Source organism: Mirounga angustirostris, unplaced genomic scaffold (genome assembly GCF_029215605.1).
Source record: "Mirounga angustirostris isolate CCGP_5_RB_7025 unplaced genomic scaffold, mMirAng1.0.hap1 SCAF_5, whole genome shotgun sequence".
Lineage (NCBI taxonomy): Eukaryota > Metazoa > Chordata > Mammalia > Carnivora > Phocidae > Mirounga > Mirounga angustirostris.
This window is the reverse complement of record NW_026991713.1, coordinates 68,822,250-68,844,088: the sequence shown is the minus strand read 5'-3', so window position 1 is coordinate 68,844,088 and position 21,839 is coordinate 68,822,250. Positions and strand designations below refer to the sequence as shown.

The 21,839-nt window shown below is 36.0% G+C and overlaps 1 protein-coding gene across 1 annotated transcript in view; it reads right to left on the bottom strand.

Annotated features, from left to right (window-relative positions):
- The window catches only part of ADAMTS20 (ADAM metallopeptidase with thrombospondin type 1 motif 20), a 171,018-nt gene that overhangs the window by 36,366 nt on the left and 112,813 nt on the right, over positions 1–21,839 (bottom strand). Inside the window, exons 29-32 of the mRNA XM_045873599.3 lie at positions 14,518–14,685; positions 5,864–6,037; positions 5,618–5,788; positions 519–719 (exon numbers count right to left, since the gene is read on the bottom strand). Of these exons, the coding sequence (XP_045729555.1) occupies positions 519–719; positions 5,618–5,788; positions 5,864–6,037; positions 14,518–14,685 (714 nt within the window). The remainder of the gene's footprint in view (positions 1–518; positions 720–5,617; positions 5,789–5,863; positions 6,038–14,517; positions 14,686–21,839) is intronic.

Genomic DNA, 21,839 nt, shown 5'->3' with positions numbered 1-21,839 from the left:
TATATAATGGTTAAAAGGACGCTGGGATCATGACCTGAGCCAAAGGCAGAAGCTTAACTGAGTCACCCAGGAATCGCCTGATATGCATTAATTAATGATGATTATTAAGACTACAGAGTTTTTCTCATTGTTATATGCTAAGATTGCAATGCAATATTCATTGCTTTCTATCAAATTGGAAATGGAATATAGTGCCAACAACTTTCATTACTCATACGTTAGATCTATTTACTTCTTTACTTAACCAATAAATATTTCTTAAGCATCTACTCAAAATGCAAGCCACTGTGAAAGACTCTCAGAGGAACAGAAATAAGTTATGAGCTATGGTCCCTGCTTATAAGCAGATTATAGGAAGCATAGAAAAAGAAATATTTATACAAGTAACTGATAGTGGTTTTTATAGACAGAAGGGGTAGGAGACAACTCTGAGATCTAGTTAGACATGCAGATTACCAAGCATTCTACACCTAGAAAATCTCATTCAAAAGACTTTCAATTCATAATTATATACTAACCTTGCTCCATTTCCCCACTTTCCAAGTGGCCACATGCAAACAGTTCCTAAAATTGCATTTGTAAACCTGAGGAGAAGGCAGCACAGGACATTCTTGATAGTCTATAGGCCAAAGTTGATGAAGCTTATATTTCTCAGTAGGCCAGATTGCAATGCAATATGTAATCCTTTGTCGGTAACTAAATCCACAGTTACCTGCACACTGAAAAATACACAATTATAAGGGGAGAAAAAGCCCTTAAACTTAATTAGAGCCTACTACTTGCCTATACACTAGGCTATATCATCCCCACAATAATAATCTTATTCTTTAGCGCAATTTATAGATGAGTAAACAAATATTCAGAGACATTAGGTAACATTTCCAGAGTTGAGCCAGTAAATGGAAAGGATGCAGATTCATGCTAGACTGTCTATTTGTAGTGCCTATGTTTTTTGGTTTTGTTTTCCATTACACTGCTAAGAATAGTTTAATTGGATGAAGCTTTATCTCTGGTAGACACAACTTCAGAGAAATGGAACATATTATGAGTTCTTACCTGAAATAAAGAATAGTTATTAGCCTTAACTTACTAGTAACTATATATGTCAGCATACATTTATCTTAAACCATATAATGTGATGTATAATACCATTTGACTAAAATAGGTAAGTGATGTAGACATCAATTAAAGATCAAAAAATGGGCAAACAGATTTTGGCTTCCAGCAATAATGGAGTGACAAGAAATAAGTTGTCTTCTAACCTGAAGCAATAAAAACATCTGGAAAAAATATATCAAACAATGGCTTTTCAGACACTGGACACTAGGCAATAAAATGATACCTGGGAGATGGAAATAAAACAAGTGCTCCTATAACTGCTCCAGTCTGCTACCTTGAGAGAGCTTCCAGGTCTTGGAACAAGAAAAGGAAACACAAGGGGACAGCAGAGTTCTGACCAGTGCATACACACATGTGAGGACACCAAGTGAGGCTAAAGAATGAACCAATTAAAAGACAGAAATTACTGTATCTGGTACTCACATGGGACCAAATAGAATGCCAACTGCCTCCAGCCAGACTGGAAAACTTTATATACATGGGATAATAGGTAGAGTACTCAAAGGGGTCTTGCCACAGAAGAGGGGAATAATTAACCTTAGAACAAATAATGCACTGATCCGACCTAACAAGTCTTAAGAGCAAGGCAAGAAAGGATCAAACTGTTCCAGAAAGAATAACTTCATTCCAGAATGAAGCTCATGATATATGCATAGGAATAAAAATATCTGATAGCCAAAAAGATAAAAATTCATGTCTAACACGCAATCAAAAAATTAGCTGGCAAAAAAAAAGTTAGCTGGCATGCTAAGAAGCAGGAAAATATAACCCATAATGAGGAGAAAAATCCATCTCTCAAAACAGACCAAGAAGGTGAGTGAAAAAACTAAGTAAGGGCCTCTGAAAATTCTTTCCTCCATAAAAGCAATGAAGAAACTGGCAAAATTTGTCGAATTAACTTTCCCAGAACATTGAAAATTAACCAAAGGCTTGCAGCAATCCAGGAAGTATTTATTTAAGAAACAAGGCTGTCCGGCGCATGGGTGGCTCAGTTGTTAAGTGTCTGCCTCCCGCTCAGGGCATGATCCCAGGGTCCTGGGATCGAGTCCCACATGAGGCTTCCTGCTCAGTGAGAAGCCTGCTTCTCCCTCTCCCACTCCCCCTGCTTGTGTTCCTTCTCTCGCTGTGTCTCTCTGTGTCAAGTAAATAAATAAAATCTTTAAAAAAAATAAAAATAAAAATAAAGCAAGGCTGTCTCCGAATGAAGAGGGAGATTTGTGGTCTTTTGACTCACGCTATATGCATGCTTCCCTCTCTAGCTCCATAGTAGCCTTCAAAATCAATAGTCCTTTTTTTTTATTATGTTATGTTAATCACCATACATTACATCATTAGTTTTTGATGTAGTGTTCCATGATTCATTGTTTGCGTACAACACCCAGTGCTCCATGCAGAATGTGCCCTCCTTAATACCCATCACCAGGCTAACCCATCCCCCCACCCCCCTCCCCTCTAGAACCCTGTTTGTTTTTCAGAGTCCATCGTCTCTCATGGTTCAATAGTCCTGCAAACATGGCAAAACCCAGCAGCCTGGCAGCCACAAGAGAGGCGGAACTGGGTTGAACATCCTTCAAAGTCTCTTTCCCATAGAATTGTCATAATTTGAACTGTTTGATGGTTTTCTAGAAAATCCTGCTTGCAAGACTATCTTTATTTGACTTGATTCAGAGCTTGCCCAGTGCTAAAAGCGTTTTCCCTAAGGGTATTTGTTGAACCCAATTAAAGGCCACTGTTTAATTTTGCAGCTTCCAGAGCAGGGACAACAGATGGAGCAAAAAATAAGCTAGTTGAAAAGGCTTAAAAGGAAAATCTGGGAAATGAAATGTCTGTAACAGCTTTGAAAAGCTCCAATATATTCATAGTAATCTAGAAACATGTGAACATGCATAAGGTTGTGCACCTGTCCAGGACTCTACACATGCCCAGGAAGCACCTGGGAAGGGCCTACACTCTCATCTCTGACTGACATCCAAGCTATGCACAAAAGCAGGACATTAAGCTTAAGGAAGAGTTGTCAACTCCCTGGCTGAGTGTTAAACATGCCTACACATACAGAGCTTCTTAGCAGAGGCTAGAGATTGGTTCTAGGTATGTAAGGAAATCACTATCCAATTATTAGCTCACAATTAAATTAATCAAGCAAAAACTTCAGTGACTACATGTGACAAAGGATACAGACTTTACAGTGAGTTAAAAAAAAAAATCACTAACCAAGCAAACAGCAACAACAATACACTCTAGGATGGAGAGAGAAAGAACAGAACTATAACAAAGAGATTGAATTAATAACCAAAAACTTTACACAGAGGAAAGCCCAGGACCAGAATCTTTGCTGGTAAATTCCATCAAATGTTTGAAGAAGAATTAGCATTAACCTTTCCAAAACTCTTGCAAAAGAAAGAAGAGTAAGGGATACTTCCTAATTCATCATACAAGACCATTATAGCCCTCATACGAAAACCAGGTAAAGATACCACAAGAAAACTACAGACCCATATCTCTTATGAATGTAGATACAAAAATCCTCGACAAAACACTAGCAAGCAATTCCAGAAACAAATAAAAAGGATTATGCACCATGACCAAGTGAGATTTATTCCAAGAGTGTGTAAAATCTGTAGGATTGCAAAATGGTGCAGCGACTGTGGAAAACAGTTTCGAATTTCCTCAAAAGATTAAAGAGTTATCATAATACTCAGAAATTTTACTTCTATGTATTTACCCAAGAAAACTGAAAACATTCATTAAAAAACTCGTACACAAATGTTCTTAGCAACATTATTCAGAATAGTCAAAAAGTGAATCAACCCAAATATCCATCAACTGATGAATAAACAAAATGTAGCATATCCCTAAAATGGAATGTTATTCATCCTTAAAAAGGAATGAATGATGGCTATATACTACATCGTGGATGAACCTTAAAAAATACCATGCTAAGTGAAAGAAGCCATATACAAAAGACCACATATTGTATGATTCAATTTATATGAAATGCCAAGAGCAGGAATATACATAGATGCAGAATATAGGTAGGTGGTTGTCTGGGACTCAGGGGAAGAAGGAAATGAGAAGTTACAACTAATATATATGGAGTTTCTTCTTGGGGTGATAAAATGTTCTAGCATTAGATCATGGTGATGGTTGCACAAACTTGAGAGTATACTAAAATTCTCTCAATTGTAAATGTACATACATAGATGTCAGAATTAGCAGAGAAAGACATTAAAAAGTTATTCCTAATTGTAGCATATTCGAAAAGTAGAGACATGAAAGAACTAAAAAAGCTAAAATCAAACTTCTAAAGATAAATATTACACTGCCTGAGATTAAGAAAAATAGAGAGGATGGGAATTAATGGCAAATCAGACATCACAGAAGATTAGTGCCCTGGAAGCTATCCATATACTGGAATATTATTTAATAATCAAAAGGAATAAGCTATTGATACATACTACAACCTGACTGAATCTCAAAATATGTAAAATCATCAAAATAATTAGACAGGGGTGCCTGGGTGGCTCAGTTGGTTAAGCATCTGTCTTTGGCTCAGGTCATGATCCAAGAGGCCTGGGATCGAGTCCCGCATCAGGCTCCCTGCTCAGCAGGGAGTCTGCTTATCCCTCCACCCCTCACCCCACTCATGCTCTCTCTCTCTCAAATAAATAAAATCTTAAAAAAAAAATCAGACCAAAAATAGTACATACTGTGTGATTCTGTTTATGCAAAACTCTAGAAAATGCAAAATAATATAATGAGGGATCCCTAACATAAAAAAACAGATTAGGTTACCTATAGTTGGGAGGGAGAGGGGAAGGAAGTATAAAGTAGCACTAGGAAACTTTTGGGGGGATGGAGATGCTCTTTATTTTGAATATAGTAATGGTTTTATGGGTGTGTACACCCATCAAAACTTAGCAAGTTATACACTTTGAATATGTGTGGTTTATTGTTTGTAAATTATGTGTCAAAAAAGCTGTTTTTAAAAAGCAGGCAACTCCTCAGGGCCAATTTGCCAAACTGTTCCTGGTAGTTGATTTCACAGTTGGTCCCAACTAACACTTCAGAACTGAACTAGAACAGAACTGAACTACAGTTTAACATACATGTTGCTATTACTCTCTCTGCACCATCCAACTGTCAGTGGTTCCATTCCCTAGATTGATATGCATACCATTATCTGCCCCTGTATTCAAATTTATTTTTTTAAGATTCTACTTATTTATTTGAGAGAGAGAGCACATGCGAGCAGTGGGGAGGGGCAGAGGGAGAAGCAGACTCACGGCTGAGCAGGGAACTCCATGTGGGGCTGATCCCAGGACCCCAGGATCGTGAACTGAACTGAAGGCAGATGCTTAACTGACTGAGCCACCCAGACGTCCCCCTGCCAAGCCCCAGATGCAAATTTAGACCCAGTTTCAACTGCATCAAATTTGAGACTCAGGTTTTTTTTTTTTCCCCAGGAGCAAAATGTCTTAACTTTCTTTCTTTGCCTTACCTGTGATGAGTCTCCTGTTACCACAATATACCTGCAGGAAGGGTTCCTGCACTTTTTGATTGAAAGAGGTCTGGTTGAAGGATCACAGAAACTCTCATTCACGTGAACATTTTGTGCATCGGTGCACTTCACTTGCCGATGTGTCTCTGTTTTGGTACATGATGTTGAACACTAGAAGTGCAATGACAAAATGAATAACACATTCTTTCAGGCAGTGTCTTTGAAAGTTTGCTTGTCAGTACTCACGTTCAGCCACTCTCCTGCTACCCACTGGTACTGTTTGCAGTCCTGACGCCAACACTGCTGCTGAAAATAAGGCCGGGTGGATGGATCACACACTTCGTCAGCCACCCGACCAACGCCTCTGAGTCTACAGTACACATCCCTTTGCTGAACTCCCACGCCGCAGGTCACAGAGCACTACAGAGAAGCCCAAAGGGTTTGAACAATTAGCTAACAAATATCAAATTACGTAAAGATGGTAAAATAGTACCATGGCCTATTTTCTTGTTTCTTTTAAACATAACTTAACATTACATCAGGTACTAGATAGAAAATATTATGCAATTAGAATTTTTCTAAGACTGTCTAGTGTGAAGCCTCCTTACAAATGTGCAAATAATTTTTTTTTATTTTGCAATACCTACTTAAGCCTTATGGAAACTATGACAAGTTATATGACAAGTTGTATCAGTCCCTCCATCCCAACAGATAACTCTCTATTCTGACTTAAACGCTCTTAATATCTTTTCAACTTGCTGCACAATGCAACTATTCTGCTACATTGCTTTAAAACATCATTTAAATCCTTAGGCTATATGCATAATCTCCCTCGAAGGAACAAAAATTTCCAAGATTGTGTTATACTCATCTTTATACTTGCAGCATCTACTACAGTTTGGGGGTCCGAATATTTGCTAATCTGTTGATTCATGATTATCTGTCAATGGACAAGTGCTTGGGGAAGCTGGTTGTATAAACTAAACTTAGACCATCTTGTCTTAGCCTCTCCAGGTCTCATTTTTCTTATGTGCACAAAGAAGATTCTGTATTATTTGTAAAATTCCATAGAACACTTCCATACATTTATTCTTGATAACAGTTCTACCTCTGACAAGCAGTGCTGAGGACCTGAGGCTCAGAGATGGTAAGTCACTTGCCTGAGCTCCTGCTTCTGGTTAGCAAGATGAAGCTCAGTTCTTCCTGATTCCAGACGCCGAGCTGTCATTGTGCTGAGGGGGATGGGGAAGGATTTGGTAAACTCTCAGGGCCTTTGCAGCTCTAGAATGCCAGGTCATCTTACAACAGAGCTTGGCTACAACCAAAAGCTATGGTGCCAACATTAAAAAGTGTGGAGAACGCCCAGGGGTATTTATTTAATTTGCAAGTTTGGTTTTCTATACCCCTTGTGATTCCAGAAGGGATTGGAAGTCCTACTGAGGAATATCTGTGGTCTCATCGTTGTTCCCTGTGATACTGTAAGGGTAAAAAATCAGGTCCTTTGGGGCACCTGGGTGGCTTAGTCAGTTAAGCATCTGACTCTTGATTTCCACTCTGGTCATGATCTCAGGGTCGTGAGATGGAGCCCCATGTCAGGCTCTGCAGTGAGCGGGGAGTCTGCTTGAAGATTCTCTTCTCTTTGCCCCTCCCCTCATTTGTTCTCCCCCTCTCTGTCTCTCTTGAAAATAAATGAATAAATCTTTAAAAAAAAATCAGGTCCTTCACCAAGTTCTATATTTCTGCAGGAGTCTCAGAGCGACCAATTTCTTTTTCCACAACAATAAATGTATATCGGCAGAATATGGATTTACCATGAATGAAAAAATATTTAGATCCCACAATAACTAAGAACTTGGTTCACCTTGTAGACTTGAATTCCTCGTACAAACTGTTGTAGCATTTTACTCTAAATGAACTTGAAAATTTACAATTACAAGCAATATAAGCGGTGGGTATAAGCAATGGGTATAAGCAGTAATCGCTGACTTGAAAGAGAATTTATATATATATTTTTAACCTATGAAGAACAGTATTATCTACATAGCTTACACTTACTTTCATTTTATGCTTAGGCAGTTGAATTTTGCCCCCACTGAGTGTTTTCACAAGAAAGAGCTCCATTGTATGGAGACAAAAATAACTTAGTATGTGTTTTATGCAGGGCACAATGTTAAGTAGACTAAAATGTCTGGAGGTAGTTTAGCTTATCTGAACCTCTTGTGAAAATGTTTAGCCTATAAAATAAGGCTCCTGCAAACATTTTCCAGGGATAATTTCAGAAATATAAGCTACATTTCGAAAACTTCCTGGCTCTAAACCTGAAAAAAAAATTTCCTGGAAAAACATAATTCACAAAACACAGCTTAGCAAGAAGTTCTAGCAGACAAATATAATTTTCTAAAATTCAAAAATCCCCATAGTTTATTGGTCATAGCACATGTTTAGAAAAATCTACTGTGACCATGGGTAACTACTATTGTGGATCTCTTCCATAAAAGGAAAAAAAGATGGTCTACAGCTTGGAAGAAAACAAGTAACTTTCTGTTTTTCAGGTTTTTTTTTAAAAGAGTACAAAAAAGTAAAGTGATGCAATTTTAGATTTGAACAGAAAAGAGAATATATGGCTTAAATGAAATATTTCTTAACCCAATGTCATCAATAACCCTAACTGCCAGATCCAACAAAAACGTTTCAAATCTTTTCTTAATCTCATGGACACATTCAGCAGCATTGACCACTTTATGTGGAGCCATTCTGGCTTCTGTGATTGAAATCTCCTCAGGTTCCGGGTACTCTACTCTTCTTAGATTGCTCCTTCTCAGAGTCCTTTACTGACTTTTTTCTCAGTTAAGCCTTAAATGTTAGCATATCCTGGGATTCTGTTTATAACCTGCTTTTCTTTATACCCTGTGAGTACTCTGAGCAGTTTCTTCTATGCACCAGTTTTCTAAATCTGTTTTCTCCAGCCTTGATCCTAATTCTGACTTTGACATTTACATTTGCATGTGTTTACAAGAATGTTCTATGTATTTACAGAAATTTCATGTGTTTTCTCCATTGATATGTCAAAGGTACCTCAAATTCAATATTTCCAAAGCAGAATCTTTGCCCGGCCAGGTCCCCCTACAGTGGTGGATGCTGTGAAGATAGGATTACTCACTCTTTAGTCGAGTGACTTACTAGCATGAATTCTCAAGGTACACCTCTAACTCTAAAACATGCACCCTTATTTAATAGCTTCATAGAACTACATACTTAATAAGCATGTTCTATATTTTTAAAAAATCCAGATATCTAATGTGAAGGTAATGTGAGACTATAATTACAACACAAATGATTGAATACACTAACTCACCAACACTGCATAATTTAATTCAGACGGGAAAAATCAGCCAAATATCCTATTTACATGTAATATACTAGAACACTGCACAGACTGACACTTGAAAGACTGGACAGTGGAATTGGAGAAGGTGAATTCTAGCCAACCCACAGGTACTATAGACATTTTAGCTACTGGAGAGCAGGCTTAAAGAAATGTTAGAATGTGCATTGTCAAAATAGGTTCATCAAACTGCTATTTCATAAATCATTTAAAATGCAAATATGCAATGTTCTCTCTGGGTGCATTATTTCTTATTTCTTATTAAGATTTAGGTCTTGATTTCCTCATAGTTATTTGTAACTGTGCCTTATTTCAAGTGAGTCAATAGTGAGGCAGTAATATTAGCAATAGTAGATAGAGCATTTGGAGTTAGGAGAGACTCTAGGAATATGTAACTTCAATTTCTCTTCAATTTTGAAATTCCTTTTACAGCAATAGTAAACGAAGGGCCATCAAACCTACCCATACTTTCCTACCCTCAATCCGGGTACATTCACTACATCCTGAAAGCAGTCATTCCATTTTTGGTTGACTCTAAGGTTAGCGAATACTCAGCTATTTTGTGCTGAAATATTCTTCTTCAAACATTTACCATGGTCCAGAATCTGCCCTCCTTCCCAACACAGAACAAATCCATATTCACTTTCATGGGAGAAAGTATGAAGGTATAAGGCCTAAAAGAGTGAGAGCTATTTTCTGACCAATAGGAGTTGACCAATAAAATTGCAGAAATGCCAGTCCAGCATTCTGACATTATGAAGCAGCTGAATCAAACCCAAAACCAGTGATCTAGTTTTGTTAGGTAAAGAGGAAATGTCTTTGAGTTTAAGCCAATAATCATCAGGGCTTTTCCAACTTGCAATAGAACACAATGGACCTGACAAAATACTTGTAACCTTTTGATTGTACTTCTCTGGGGATTTGGGAAATTTGTCATTGCTTTTCTTAAAGCGTGGGTCCTCTGGAATAGGCACTGCTCCAAAAATGTGAGCAGGATCCGTGCCAAAGATTTGAATGCTATCCATCAATAATGTAGCCTAATATGTTGCTAGTAATTTCAGCAACTACATCATATTTAATGTATGATCAACTAAACTCTGTTATGCTCCATAAGCTGCAAAATGCATATATATGTTATACTTATGCAACATACGTTTTAAAAATATAAACAGCTTGCAATGGATTCAGTAAAACATAGACATTTCTATCGAATGCATTACTATGTGTGATGCAATGGCAATCTACAATTGTTGACTTTAGGTGCCCTCGTAAGAGTGACAGTATGTTGCTCAGGAAATATAAGGATGAGCTGATGTATAATGATAATAGTGAAATGATTATGACAGCAACTATAGTAAGGAAAGCTCAAATAGACCTGTGTTCAAGTGCTTCCCCCCCCCCCCCACACACACACACTTTTGGTCTGTGACCTGTACAAGCTACGTAGCCTCTTTAAGCTGTTGTTTTCTCCTCTCCAAGCAATGTCAGGAAGTGACTGTCCCTTGTTGCTCCCTTCCTATTCCCATTTCTTCACTTTTATTGCAGAGATAAAGTTATTTCTGCCTTGAAAATTTCTAGATACATGCCTTAAACCAGAGAGTGAGTCATCTCAGCCCACTCAAAGAAAGGCCATCTTAAGTATCAGGAAAGAGAAGAAAGGGAGAGAGAGAACAGGCAGCACAGAAAGGTAAGAACAGAGTGGCTGCACCAGCCAGAAGAGAGTGAGAAGCATAGTTTGCTCAGCCCCAGAGCCGAAAAGGACATCTTCCCCATCCTAGGGCTCCAGCCTATCTTTGATGGTAGGAACATCGCTTGGGAAGAGAGAAGAGGTTCTGGGTTCTTGCCCAGTGGCTATGGGGACTCAATTAAGATTTACTATCTTTTTAGGTTATAAGAGATATATGTGTATACATCAGAAATTTCTGAAAATAAATACAGGTTTATGTCTTTTGGAAATATAGAAAATACGGAATTATAGAAATATAAAATCACTTAAAATGTTAACATTTAGAATATAGTTTCAAAAATTTTCTTTTTTCAGGGGCTTTGGGAGAAGGGGGCACTAGCTAATAGATTGGTGAGATTTTGGAACTTCTATCACCTTTGGTTCCAGCTCTGATCTTAAACTAGTAGAAAGAAAATGATGGGTCTCAGAGAAGGGGAATCAGGCAAGTGGTTGGTATCAGGGGACTCTAGATTCAGCAGGGTTGAGTGAGATTCTTTAGGTCATCTTTCTAAGTTGTCCAGCAGATTTGTCATGATCAAGGGGAGGCAAGAATTTTGGACTTTTTTTTCCCCCTGAGTATGAAAACTACATTTGGATGGTAGAACTAAGTAGATGGAGCATGAGACAATGAGGACTCTAGCACCATGCTAGCCTTAAAAACTTGAATATGCAAACGAAGCTAGTATTCCCAAATAGGTAAAATTAAGTTTAAAAACAAAACAAAACAAAAAAAACCTTTCTGGTTTCAGAAAGTGGAGGGAGTTATTTTTTTTCTTTTAAATGATTCTAGTATTTACTTTACCTCTGAAGGTGTACATCTGGAAGCAGAGGACAAATGGCCCTCTATACCAATGTTTGTTTCTGTTTAGCACCAGTCACTAAACTGCATTACTAAATCCTTTCATTGAAAAATGGTATCAAATACCAAAAGAAGAGTGTTACTTCAAAACTCATTTGAGCACCTCTGTAGTCACAATTTGCTAAATGAGTATTCCCTTTTGAGGTAGAATGTAAAATAGTAATAAAATGAAATTGTTTTATAGTGAGTGATTCTACTAAAGCAATGCTACAATTTATATAGTCGGAACAAAGTAGCAACCAGTGATTATCTCGTAACTACCTCTGAAATTACACTTCTGTTGAATATATTATTATATGTAGTGCAGGGACAGCCTGCAATTGTTAACTTCATGTGGGTACTTTTTATAGAATAAATTAAAAGCCAATGACTTCACAAATGGTCATTGTTTCTGGCAGAGATTTGAGGACTGTGTGGGTGTATGAAGCTAATTTCTATGACAAGGAAAACCAATTCAAAGAGAAGAAAGCAGACTCTGTACCAAAGCATCTGTGTTTTTTTTTTAATAATCTTTGAATATTCATATCTGTATCTTAGAAACCGCTTAAACATGTTCATGTAAGTGAGTCTTATATAATTTCATACTTGGTGGTAAGTAAGCCAAGGCCAATTTGTTAGCACCGATGATTGATTCGCTGTTGAGGGGCTGGAGGTCAAGGGTCAGAAAGCGTCTCGTGAATACCGACCACAGCAGCTGGAGCAGCTGCAGGGCTGCAAGGGAATTCTGGGGAGTCAACAGGCATGCTGGTGGCCAAGAAGCAAAAAGCCTCTCCCACTTCTACACCCATTCCCCTCCCCCCCGTCCCCCTCCCTGTAGTTCCTGGCTGATGTCAGAATTAGGAAGCCCCTGCCACATGCTGGGTTCAGTGACTTTACAGTGTTTCACCCTTTGGGAGAAAGCCACTTTGCCATAATTCTGGCACATCCTGGTCCAGATAAAATAAGGCAAACCCCGACCTTAAGCAAAAACCCGCAATACGACAAATACATAAATTAAGAGTTGGAAAGTGTTTTTTGCAACTAAATCACAATATTCAAGATAAGAAGTATTCAACTAGATACTAAGTTAAGTGCTTAGTGAACAAGTTATCCTTTGTCCCTGAGATTCAGTGGCCTGAGACAATGCTGAAGAAGTAGGCATGGGTTAGGTTGTAGACTGACCATGTAAAGACAATGGCCAATCACAGAAGACAGGAAGAAATACAAGGAATTTGAGTTATTCTAGAGCTCACACTATATGCAAGTAAATAATGGCAAAAATACATATAGGGAGGCCATTGCACACTTGGGAACAGGTGATGAAATAGACTGGAGTGTTCACAAGGAGATTCAAGAGTTACTTTGAAGGAGAATTGGAAGAACCTGTTGAGTGACTGACTGCAAGGTCAAGGGAGAAAGAGAACGATCTAGTGTTCCTTTCTTAAACAGCTTAGTAGGTAGTAGTGGCATTTATAAAATAAAATAGATTAATGGGAAATCTTTTAAATCATAGCCTTTGCTAAAGCATGAAAAATAATTTTATTACTTTACCAAAATTCAATGTCGAAGCAAATGCTTAAGATATATGGGTGTTTTTTGTGTGTGGGATGAGAAATAAACATGTTTGCTCCCAGTTCTCAGTCAAGTATTAAGCATTATTCTCAGCCTGTGAGCACTTGACAGAAGCTATCTCTTCTACAAAGAAACCTGCTCAATTTGGGAGCTTTTAATTCAGTAAAAATGATGCGCTGACACAGCACCCCGCAAAAGCTAGTGCCCTGCACCGAGGCCCTAACCTCACAGAGTAAACTGCGATGACTTAGGAACCCAGAGGAACCCCACTTCTTCTAGCTCCTCTCTGAACCCTTATCTTTAATAGACATCATTCCAACACCACACAGGAGCAAGGAAGCTGCATCAGCAGAAGAGAGGTTTTTCTTCCCTTCTCAGGACTATGACCTTTAAGAAATGGCGAAGCCCCCTGAGGTCCTGCTGAGAGCAGCCAGACAGCTATGCTGAAGGCCTATCCCCATTGAGATCAGGCCCCCAGAAATTATTCTAGTGCAAATTTCCAACTTCATTCATGGCTTTTACCTCTTCGCTACTTCCCAAGCTGGTCTTTGTTTGACAACCACGATCAAATGCATGCCACCCCCAATTTAGATTTTGGGCTTACTCCCCTGAGTATGCCAGGGCAGCTATCAATCACCCTTCTTTTATTAACCGAGTTCTCAGTCTGGATCTCATGTATATATCAGCTTCATTTTGGCTAAGTCTTTCCAAGTGTGTCCACTCTAGCCTTAGGCTAGCCCAGGCTCCCTGGTTCTGACATGTCCCTAACTCTTAAACAACTCCAATCATCATCCTGTTTAGAACATACCAGTCCTTTCTCCAAAATGTAAGCTTAGCTCAAATCCAAGACTTTGGTGTGGAAACAAGGCAGTCACTAAATATATCATCATCTATACTTTCCTTTTTTCTCTCTCTCTCTCTCTCTCTTTTTTTTTTTTTTTTTGGTGTCGTAGTGTTCAGTGATTTATTAGTTGCATAGAACACCCAGTGCTCATCCTAACACGTGCCATCCTTAATACCCATCACCTGGTCACCCCATCCCCTCACCCCCTCCCTCCTGTAATCCTCAGTTTGTTTCCTGGAGTAGACTACCTGGAATAATAATATGATTATCAGTAGCCCCCCACCCCTGGTATTCAGTAACAGAATTTCTTGTAAAGTTTACAGTCACAAAAAAATCAACTGACTAATTTGTTATTTAACTATAGACTTAGCAAAAGTGTTAACACTGTACATTAATTCAGAGCATAGTGCAAATAAATGTATAACAGAATAAAACACATTTTAGTGGAGTAAAAACTTCAAGGTTATCAAAATAGACTTGAGATTTTCTTTTTAAATGCAAAAATACATTTATAATTATAAAATACATCGCATACCTCCTTCCATCTATTGGCTTTCCATGAAGGGCATCTGACAGATCTACAAGCTTTGTGAGTTCGAGGTTTCTGTAGATGACTGCAATATTTTTCTTCTAATTTCCCTTGGAATTGGTCAATGCAAAGCACCTCACGGTACTTTAAACCTTTACCACAAGAAGCTGAGCACTAGAAAATAAACATGAATACATTTAATTTTATCTTGACTAATTTATCTTCAAAATGTATAAAATGAAGAATCAAAACATCATTGCTTTGATGTTTTCATTAAGATATACTTTGATATTTTTAATTAGAAAGAATTTATAATCTGTCCATCTGCCCTGGACCATCAATGGATATTGATACCATAAGGTATTCATTAATTCCATAGAAAGTACTGATTGTCTACAGTATACCAAGCATTCTTCTGGTATGTAAATGTTTTAGATCTTTTAAGGGTAAAGACTATCTGAAGCTAACTCCTGTTATCACACATGATGGTTTAATTTTAATTTTGTATGGTCACCACCTATTCTATTTTTAACCCCATGTTTCCCACACTGCAAAGTATACTTTGGATGTTAAAAAAAAAAAAATGCAATGATTTCTCAATGCAGGGAGGGAGAAAGGAGAAAAGTCATTTTTTTAAGTGCTGAAATTCAGTTCAACTTTGTTTTTTGCATCAATCTCAGAAAATATCTCTCTGTACCATTAACCTTCAAATATATTCAGTTAAAAAAATAACTAAAATCTCTGTAAAGATGTAAGTGAAATAATAATTTGACTTCATTTTTCAGCCAGTTGCCATTTAAAGAATGAGGCCAGGACAATGTAGTGGGAAGAGCTTGGGCTCTGGTATTGAATACCAGGTTTGCCTGTTACTACTTGCACGACTCCAGACACATTTCATCACCTGTCCAAGACTCCATTTCCTCATTTATAAAATGGAGATAATAACCGCCAGTATTACAGCTTATTATGCAGATGAGATTAAGAATACGAAAGGTCTAATCTAATCCTGTTACATGTGGTGCATCCTCAGTAAATATTAGCTTCCTCTTCTACTATTGTCCTTTATATAGTCTCAGAATGTTGGCAATTTTCAGCATGATATATGTACCAGGGAAAAGTTAAGCAAAGACATGGATTCCAGACAACTCCTCTCATACCTCTGAGACAGCTGTTCACATATGGTTTCATTTAGAAACATATACTGAGTTCAAAGAGCATTAGATAATATATTATACATTTTATCTATCAGTTCAAAGACTGTTAGACTATCTAATACAGATATTAGATGCTTAAAATATTTTAGATAAAAAATAGTGAGGGTATAATTTATCTTTTTATATTATCTGCAATACTATATCTCATTTGTGTAGGCAACTAATTTAATACAGTGCCTTGATTATTAAGACTTATTACCATATCCAAACTGTTCTCTTTAACACAGCCTTACATGTCACTTAGAACATACTTAATTCTGTGAAAATCTCTAAGGGATCTTCATAACCTGTATTAAGCTTGCATTCTTCCTGTTGACTTTCTCTTTTGGATCTACTTATATGCTCTACTCTTCCTGACTTGGGTTCTTCTCAGTTTTTTCTTGTTTTGTCTTCACTGTCTATTTTTCAAAGAGTATGGTACGATTTACACCAAAAATATCACATATTATTGAGTATCAAGCATATATCATCAAGAAGTATATGTACATGTTCACAGATGGAAAAAATGTTTTTCTCCTTAGGTATATATTATTTTTTCTAATCTTTGGGATCTTTAGAACAGAAGAACGTTCATTACTCTTCCTGTTAGCCTCTTTTAAAAAGTAAGCATTACTGTGAATATTTAAGATCAACACAGTTGTTCTATGGAAGATGTAAAAATATTTAGTATCTTATTCATTCTGTGAATATTATTGAGTTTCTACCATATACCAAGAGTTGCAGACACAGATTCATTAAACATCTCTTGCTTTTGCCCTTGATTTATTCTTAAAGTGCTTAGGATCTAAATGACACATATCATCGATTAAATGAATAATACCAAAATAGATCTTAGATAATATTAAACCCAATAAAGACCAGGAGAAAACACATTAAAATAATACAATGAAAATTATGGATTTAAGGAATTCTGAAAAGTAGCCATTCCTTTCTGGGATGTTTGATAAGTACTCGAGGAGAAGGTGGTATTTAAACTCAGTTTTGAAGAGTTAGGCTTGCTGATGGAAAAGATGGATGGTCATATATTTGTTTAATATCCTTAGCTGGACATTGCCCACATGTCTGGTTTTGTAAAATTCTCAGAGTTCTAACAGTGCCAAGAATCCAAGAATCACACAGTAAGTATGCAGTACATTATTGATATTTCTGGTAAGAATGATCAATTCATTTACAAAACTATGTAATATAAGAGGGAATACTGAAGATTCTCCTTTAGAATTGAGCAATATATTTCCTCGATCAGCAATATCTAAGAATGGAATGTAAACTCACACATTGTAGTACACTATCAAAGACTATTCTTCACAAGACTGAATAGTGTCTCCTACTCTCACTCAAGATCATCTTTCTCTTCTTCATTATTCTAATCTTTAACCAAGACTATTATTAAACATAATTTTAAACATTTTTTTGCTCAAAAACTGACAATGGCTATTATCTTTAATAGTAAATCAAAACATATTTTTCTTTGTTTTCTTGATCCACTAAATTTCAGTCAACATACCTTTCTGACCTTATAGTCTGTTACTTTTCAACATGTAGAGTTGCTCTACTTAGGCATATTATATTCACTCAACAAGAGTGCCCAATTCATGTTACTTCCTTTTACCTCAACTAATCACTTCCCCTGGTGCTTTCTAAATGTGACTTATCCTTAAAGCTCTAAGTCAGTCCCATGTCTAGGGTAAATACATATCAATCTTTCACTTCTCTGAATTCTGAGTCTCACTCTGTTTTTTAGCACTTGATCATTTTCTACTTTTGTCACATACTTTATCTACCCAGACTTCTGGAGGTCAAGGACCTTTTACAGATTACCCACATCACCCACAAAATGGCAGGTACAATAAATATTGGCTGATTAATTGATGTTGATCCTTGTGTAAGCAATTCTTATTTGTTTTTGTTAAACTCTAAAGTAATTTATTAAAACATTTTAAATTCCTTGAAATATATTTATTGGTTTATAAACACAAAGTTTCCCAGGAAAGATAGACAAAAAGTACAAAATCAAAGAATTACAAAATAAATTATGCTTGGTCACAATTTTAAAGTAGAGCTTTATTTCCTCAAGTTTTGAAGAGGAGTAAATACATAATTTTATCATGTCTGATGAATTCCATGTGAGTATTTAAGTGAAAGAGAACATGTTATACAAAGAATAATGTTTTAGATGGAATGAGGTAGTCATAAAGTAAATAACTAGAGAAATGCTACCCTCTTACTCTCAAACCAGAATACATTCTGAGTTGTAAAGATACCACAAAAGAGTTCACTTGATGGGATATTCAAACATGACAATTCTTTTCTCTGGCACCCCAGCAATTTTTTTTCTCTATTTTATATTCCTGATACCATCCTACTCCCTTGAGATTTTATTAACACTGTATATTTTCCAGCATTCTTGTCAAAAGAGCTCTTAAAAATCACCCCTATTGTTCTTAGTTGACACAGTCTTAAATTCTGAGATATATTTTCATGAGTACCATGGAATGGTAGCTATAGGATACAATCTACTTCAGCAGTAGCAACACTATGGGGCGCCTGGGTGGCTTAGTCGTTAAGTGTCTGCCTTGGGCTCAGGTCATGATCCCAGGGTCCTGGGATTGAGCCTGAATTGGGCTCCTTGCTCAGCGGGAAGCCTGCTTCTCCCTCTCACACTCCCCCTGCTTGTGTTCCCTCTCTCACTCTCTCTCTCTCAAATAAATAAATAAAATCTTAAAAAAAAGAGAAAGGAAAATGTTAAAAAAAAAAAAGTAGCAACATTAAATACAAGTAACCTGAACTATTCCTGTAAATTAGGTAAAGACAGATGTGTCTGTAAGGAAAAGAAAACATTTGAAACAAATGTAGAATTTGCAAGCCCTAAAAATGCAATAGAATCTCCAGAATTGTGCAGGTTGGATGGCACTTTCAATTCCAAGATGGAATTTTGGAATTAAACATTCTAATATGATTGACTCTGGAACAAGTCTATTTTTGTTTTTAAAGTTGTACATAATTCCAGAATAAGATTACTTTTGATATTTGAGGTGTGGATTATAATTTTGTTTGTTAAGAATATTACAGAAGAGTGAATTGACAGTTTGTGAAAGATGTTGATTCTAAACACTTAAATTGTTAAACAAAATAGAACAATGAAGTTTATTTAGCTCCCATTCTAGGAAATGGAAAACATCACCATTGGGTGCATAAGAAGGTACTCAACATCACTCATCATCAGGGAAATGCAAATCAAAACCACAATGAGATATCACCTTACACCTCTTAGTATTACCATCATCAAAAAAATGAGATAATTAATGCTGGTGATGATGGGGAGAAAGGGAACCCTTGTGTACTGCTGGTGAGATTGTAAACTGTTACAACCACTATGGAAAATAGTACAAAGGATCATCAAAAAATTAAAAATAGAACTACCCTATGATCCAGTCATTTCTTCTGAGAATTTATCCAAAGGAAATGAAAACATAAACTTGAAAAGATATCTGTACCCCTACATTCATAGCAGCGTTATTAACAAAAGCCAAAACATGGAAACAACCTAGGTCCATCAATGGATAAATGGATAAAGAAGCTGTGGTGTACATATGTACTATGGAATATTATTCTGCCATAAAACTGGAGAAAATCCTGCTATTTGCAACAACATAGATGGACCCTCGGGGACATTATGCTAAGTGAAATAAATCAGAGAATGATAAATACCATATGACCACACTTATATGTGGAGTCTTGAAAAAAAAAATGACTCAGAGATCAGATTTGTGGTTACCAGAGGTGGGGGGAGGTGAGAGGTGATTAGGAGAAAGGCGATCAAAGGTACACACTTCATAAGTACTAGGGATGTAATGTATAGCATGATGATTACAGTTAACACTGCCATAATATATATAGGAAATTGTTGAGAGTAACATCTAAGAGATCACAAGGAATTTTTCTTTGCTTTTTTTTATCGTATCTATATGAGATGATAGATGCTAATCAAACTTATATCAATGATCATTTCATAATGTAAGTCAAACCATTATGCTGTACACCTTAAATTACAGTTATGTATGTCAATTATATCCAATAAAACTGGAAAAACTTAGATGAAGTGAGTTTTTCTTTATTTCTAGATATAACATCATCTGTTAGTTATCTGCTGAAAATGTAAGAACTCACAACCATATGGCTGGGTGTCACATCTATCCAATTGCTCATTGTATGGCAGGTATTTGCTAATTTCCTCAGACAAACAAGAAAAACCTACTACCAGGTGGCAAAATTGTTCACACAATCTTTTTGTTTTAGATGAGCTAAACACACAGAAATGCAATCATTATACATTACAAATCTAAATTCAAATATGCTTTATTACAAACCAGAAATCATTTCTATCACATGCAACTGAAGAAGCATCAAATTATAATATAGAAAATGGAGCGGTTTTGATTTAAACACAATTACAGCTAAAATATAATCAGGTATTGAAGTGTCCTTGAAATAATTTGAGAGAATTAGTTGTGTTTTCCTTAGCCTTAAGTGGCAATTCCAAAACAATCAATGAATTTCTCAATATAGGGACATGTATTTTTTATCTTTATTTTGATCTTTTCCAAAACTGAACTATGTTATGCTTCTGTAGTAAAGTTAAATAATCTAATGGAAAATTTTGACCATAGCTATTTTGCAAGAGAACTTTTTTAATGTTTTGGTGATTATATGTTAAATGTCTTTATAACACTACTACAAAACAAGATTTATCTATGAAATGATATAATAAGGAAATGATAGTTTCAGATCAAGACAGGCCATAAATTAGATATTTTGTGAAATAAAACACTTGTGTGTATGCATTCATGCATGTATGTTTTATCTATTTTTTTTTTTTACTTTTAAGAAGCCTGTAGCATTCTCTAAATAAAATAAAGAGGCTGCATCTGAACCCCAGGAACAGCATGGTTTTTGAAATCTTCAGCAAGCTAGTAACACCTACTTATCTAAGAGAAGAACCCAATTACAGTAAAATCTTGGGTATGAATTTTATACAATTAGTCAGTAATTAGGGGCGTTCCCCACATTGGTTGAACACTATTTTAAATTGAGCTCTCCTCAGTTATTAAAGAAGTAAAACATTAACATAGTTAGAATAAATAGCCAGAATATACTAGAATAGGGTATTCCTGTGTTTAAACAAAAAAATGACAAAATATGGATATTAAGAGTAGGATGTCAACTCTGCAAAATAGTACTGCTACTGTTCCTTTAATTCAATGCATATGTGCACTAAAAAGTAAGATATTAAATCTATCAACAGAGACCCTATTCATAGTATTTCCTGAAAGATTATACTTAGAGTTTTAAAGTTAAATGGAGTTTGAAAATTCTTTTTAACCTGTTACAGACATTCTTGACTATGCAGCTTTAATAAACAAACCAAGATAGCATTTGGTCCTAAAAATAATCACTACCGAAATAGTTCATATTCTATTGCATTGCCTCTAATTTAAAATTTGCACTTCAGATGTTTAACATTTTTTAAAGTCAGATTCATTTGCAAAAATGTTTTGAGTTCCAACTTAAAGGACATAGAAATATATTATTAACAAACATATCCAGAAAACTTTCTTTACATTCACATCATTGTGCTAATTATAACATTTTAATTTCTATTTCATGTGCTAAAATGTTATTTCTAAATATATATGTATATTGTACATATGTATATATTTAATGTACACAATGAATTTACAGTTCTAAGCTAATATGATTATCTCATGTGTAATTAATTTGGCTAATTCAATTGGAAGTACTATTTAAAGATAATTTATTATAAGATAATTGTTCATATTTTCTAAATTATGGCTTTGGAAAATTTCTGTGATTATTTTCACTTTCAAATTTAAAACCTGAAGTTGCAATAATTAATGCTAGTAAGCTACAGAAATTTTCACTTATCATATATTATTTTCTACACATAAAATATTAGAAAATCAGAATGAAAAATCACCTCAGTGAAAGATAACTAAAATACTCAATTATTGGATTAGTTTTCTTCAGTAATAAGATTTGATGAACAATCACTACAAACATGGCCAAAGTTTATTTTGCTGTATGAAATAGTAATTC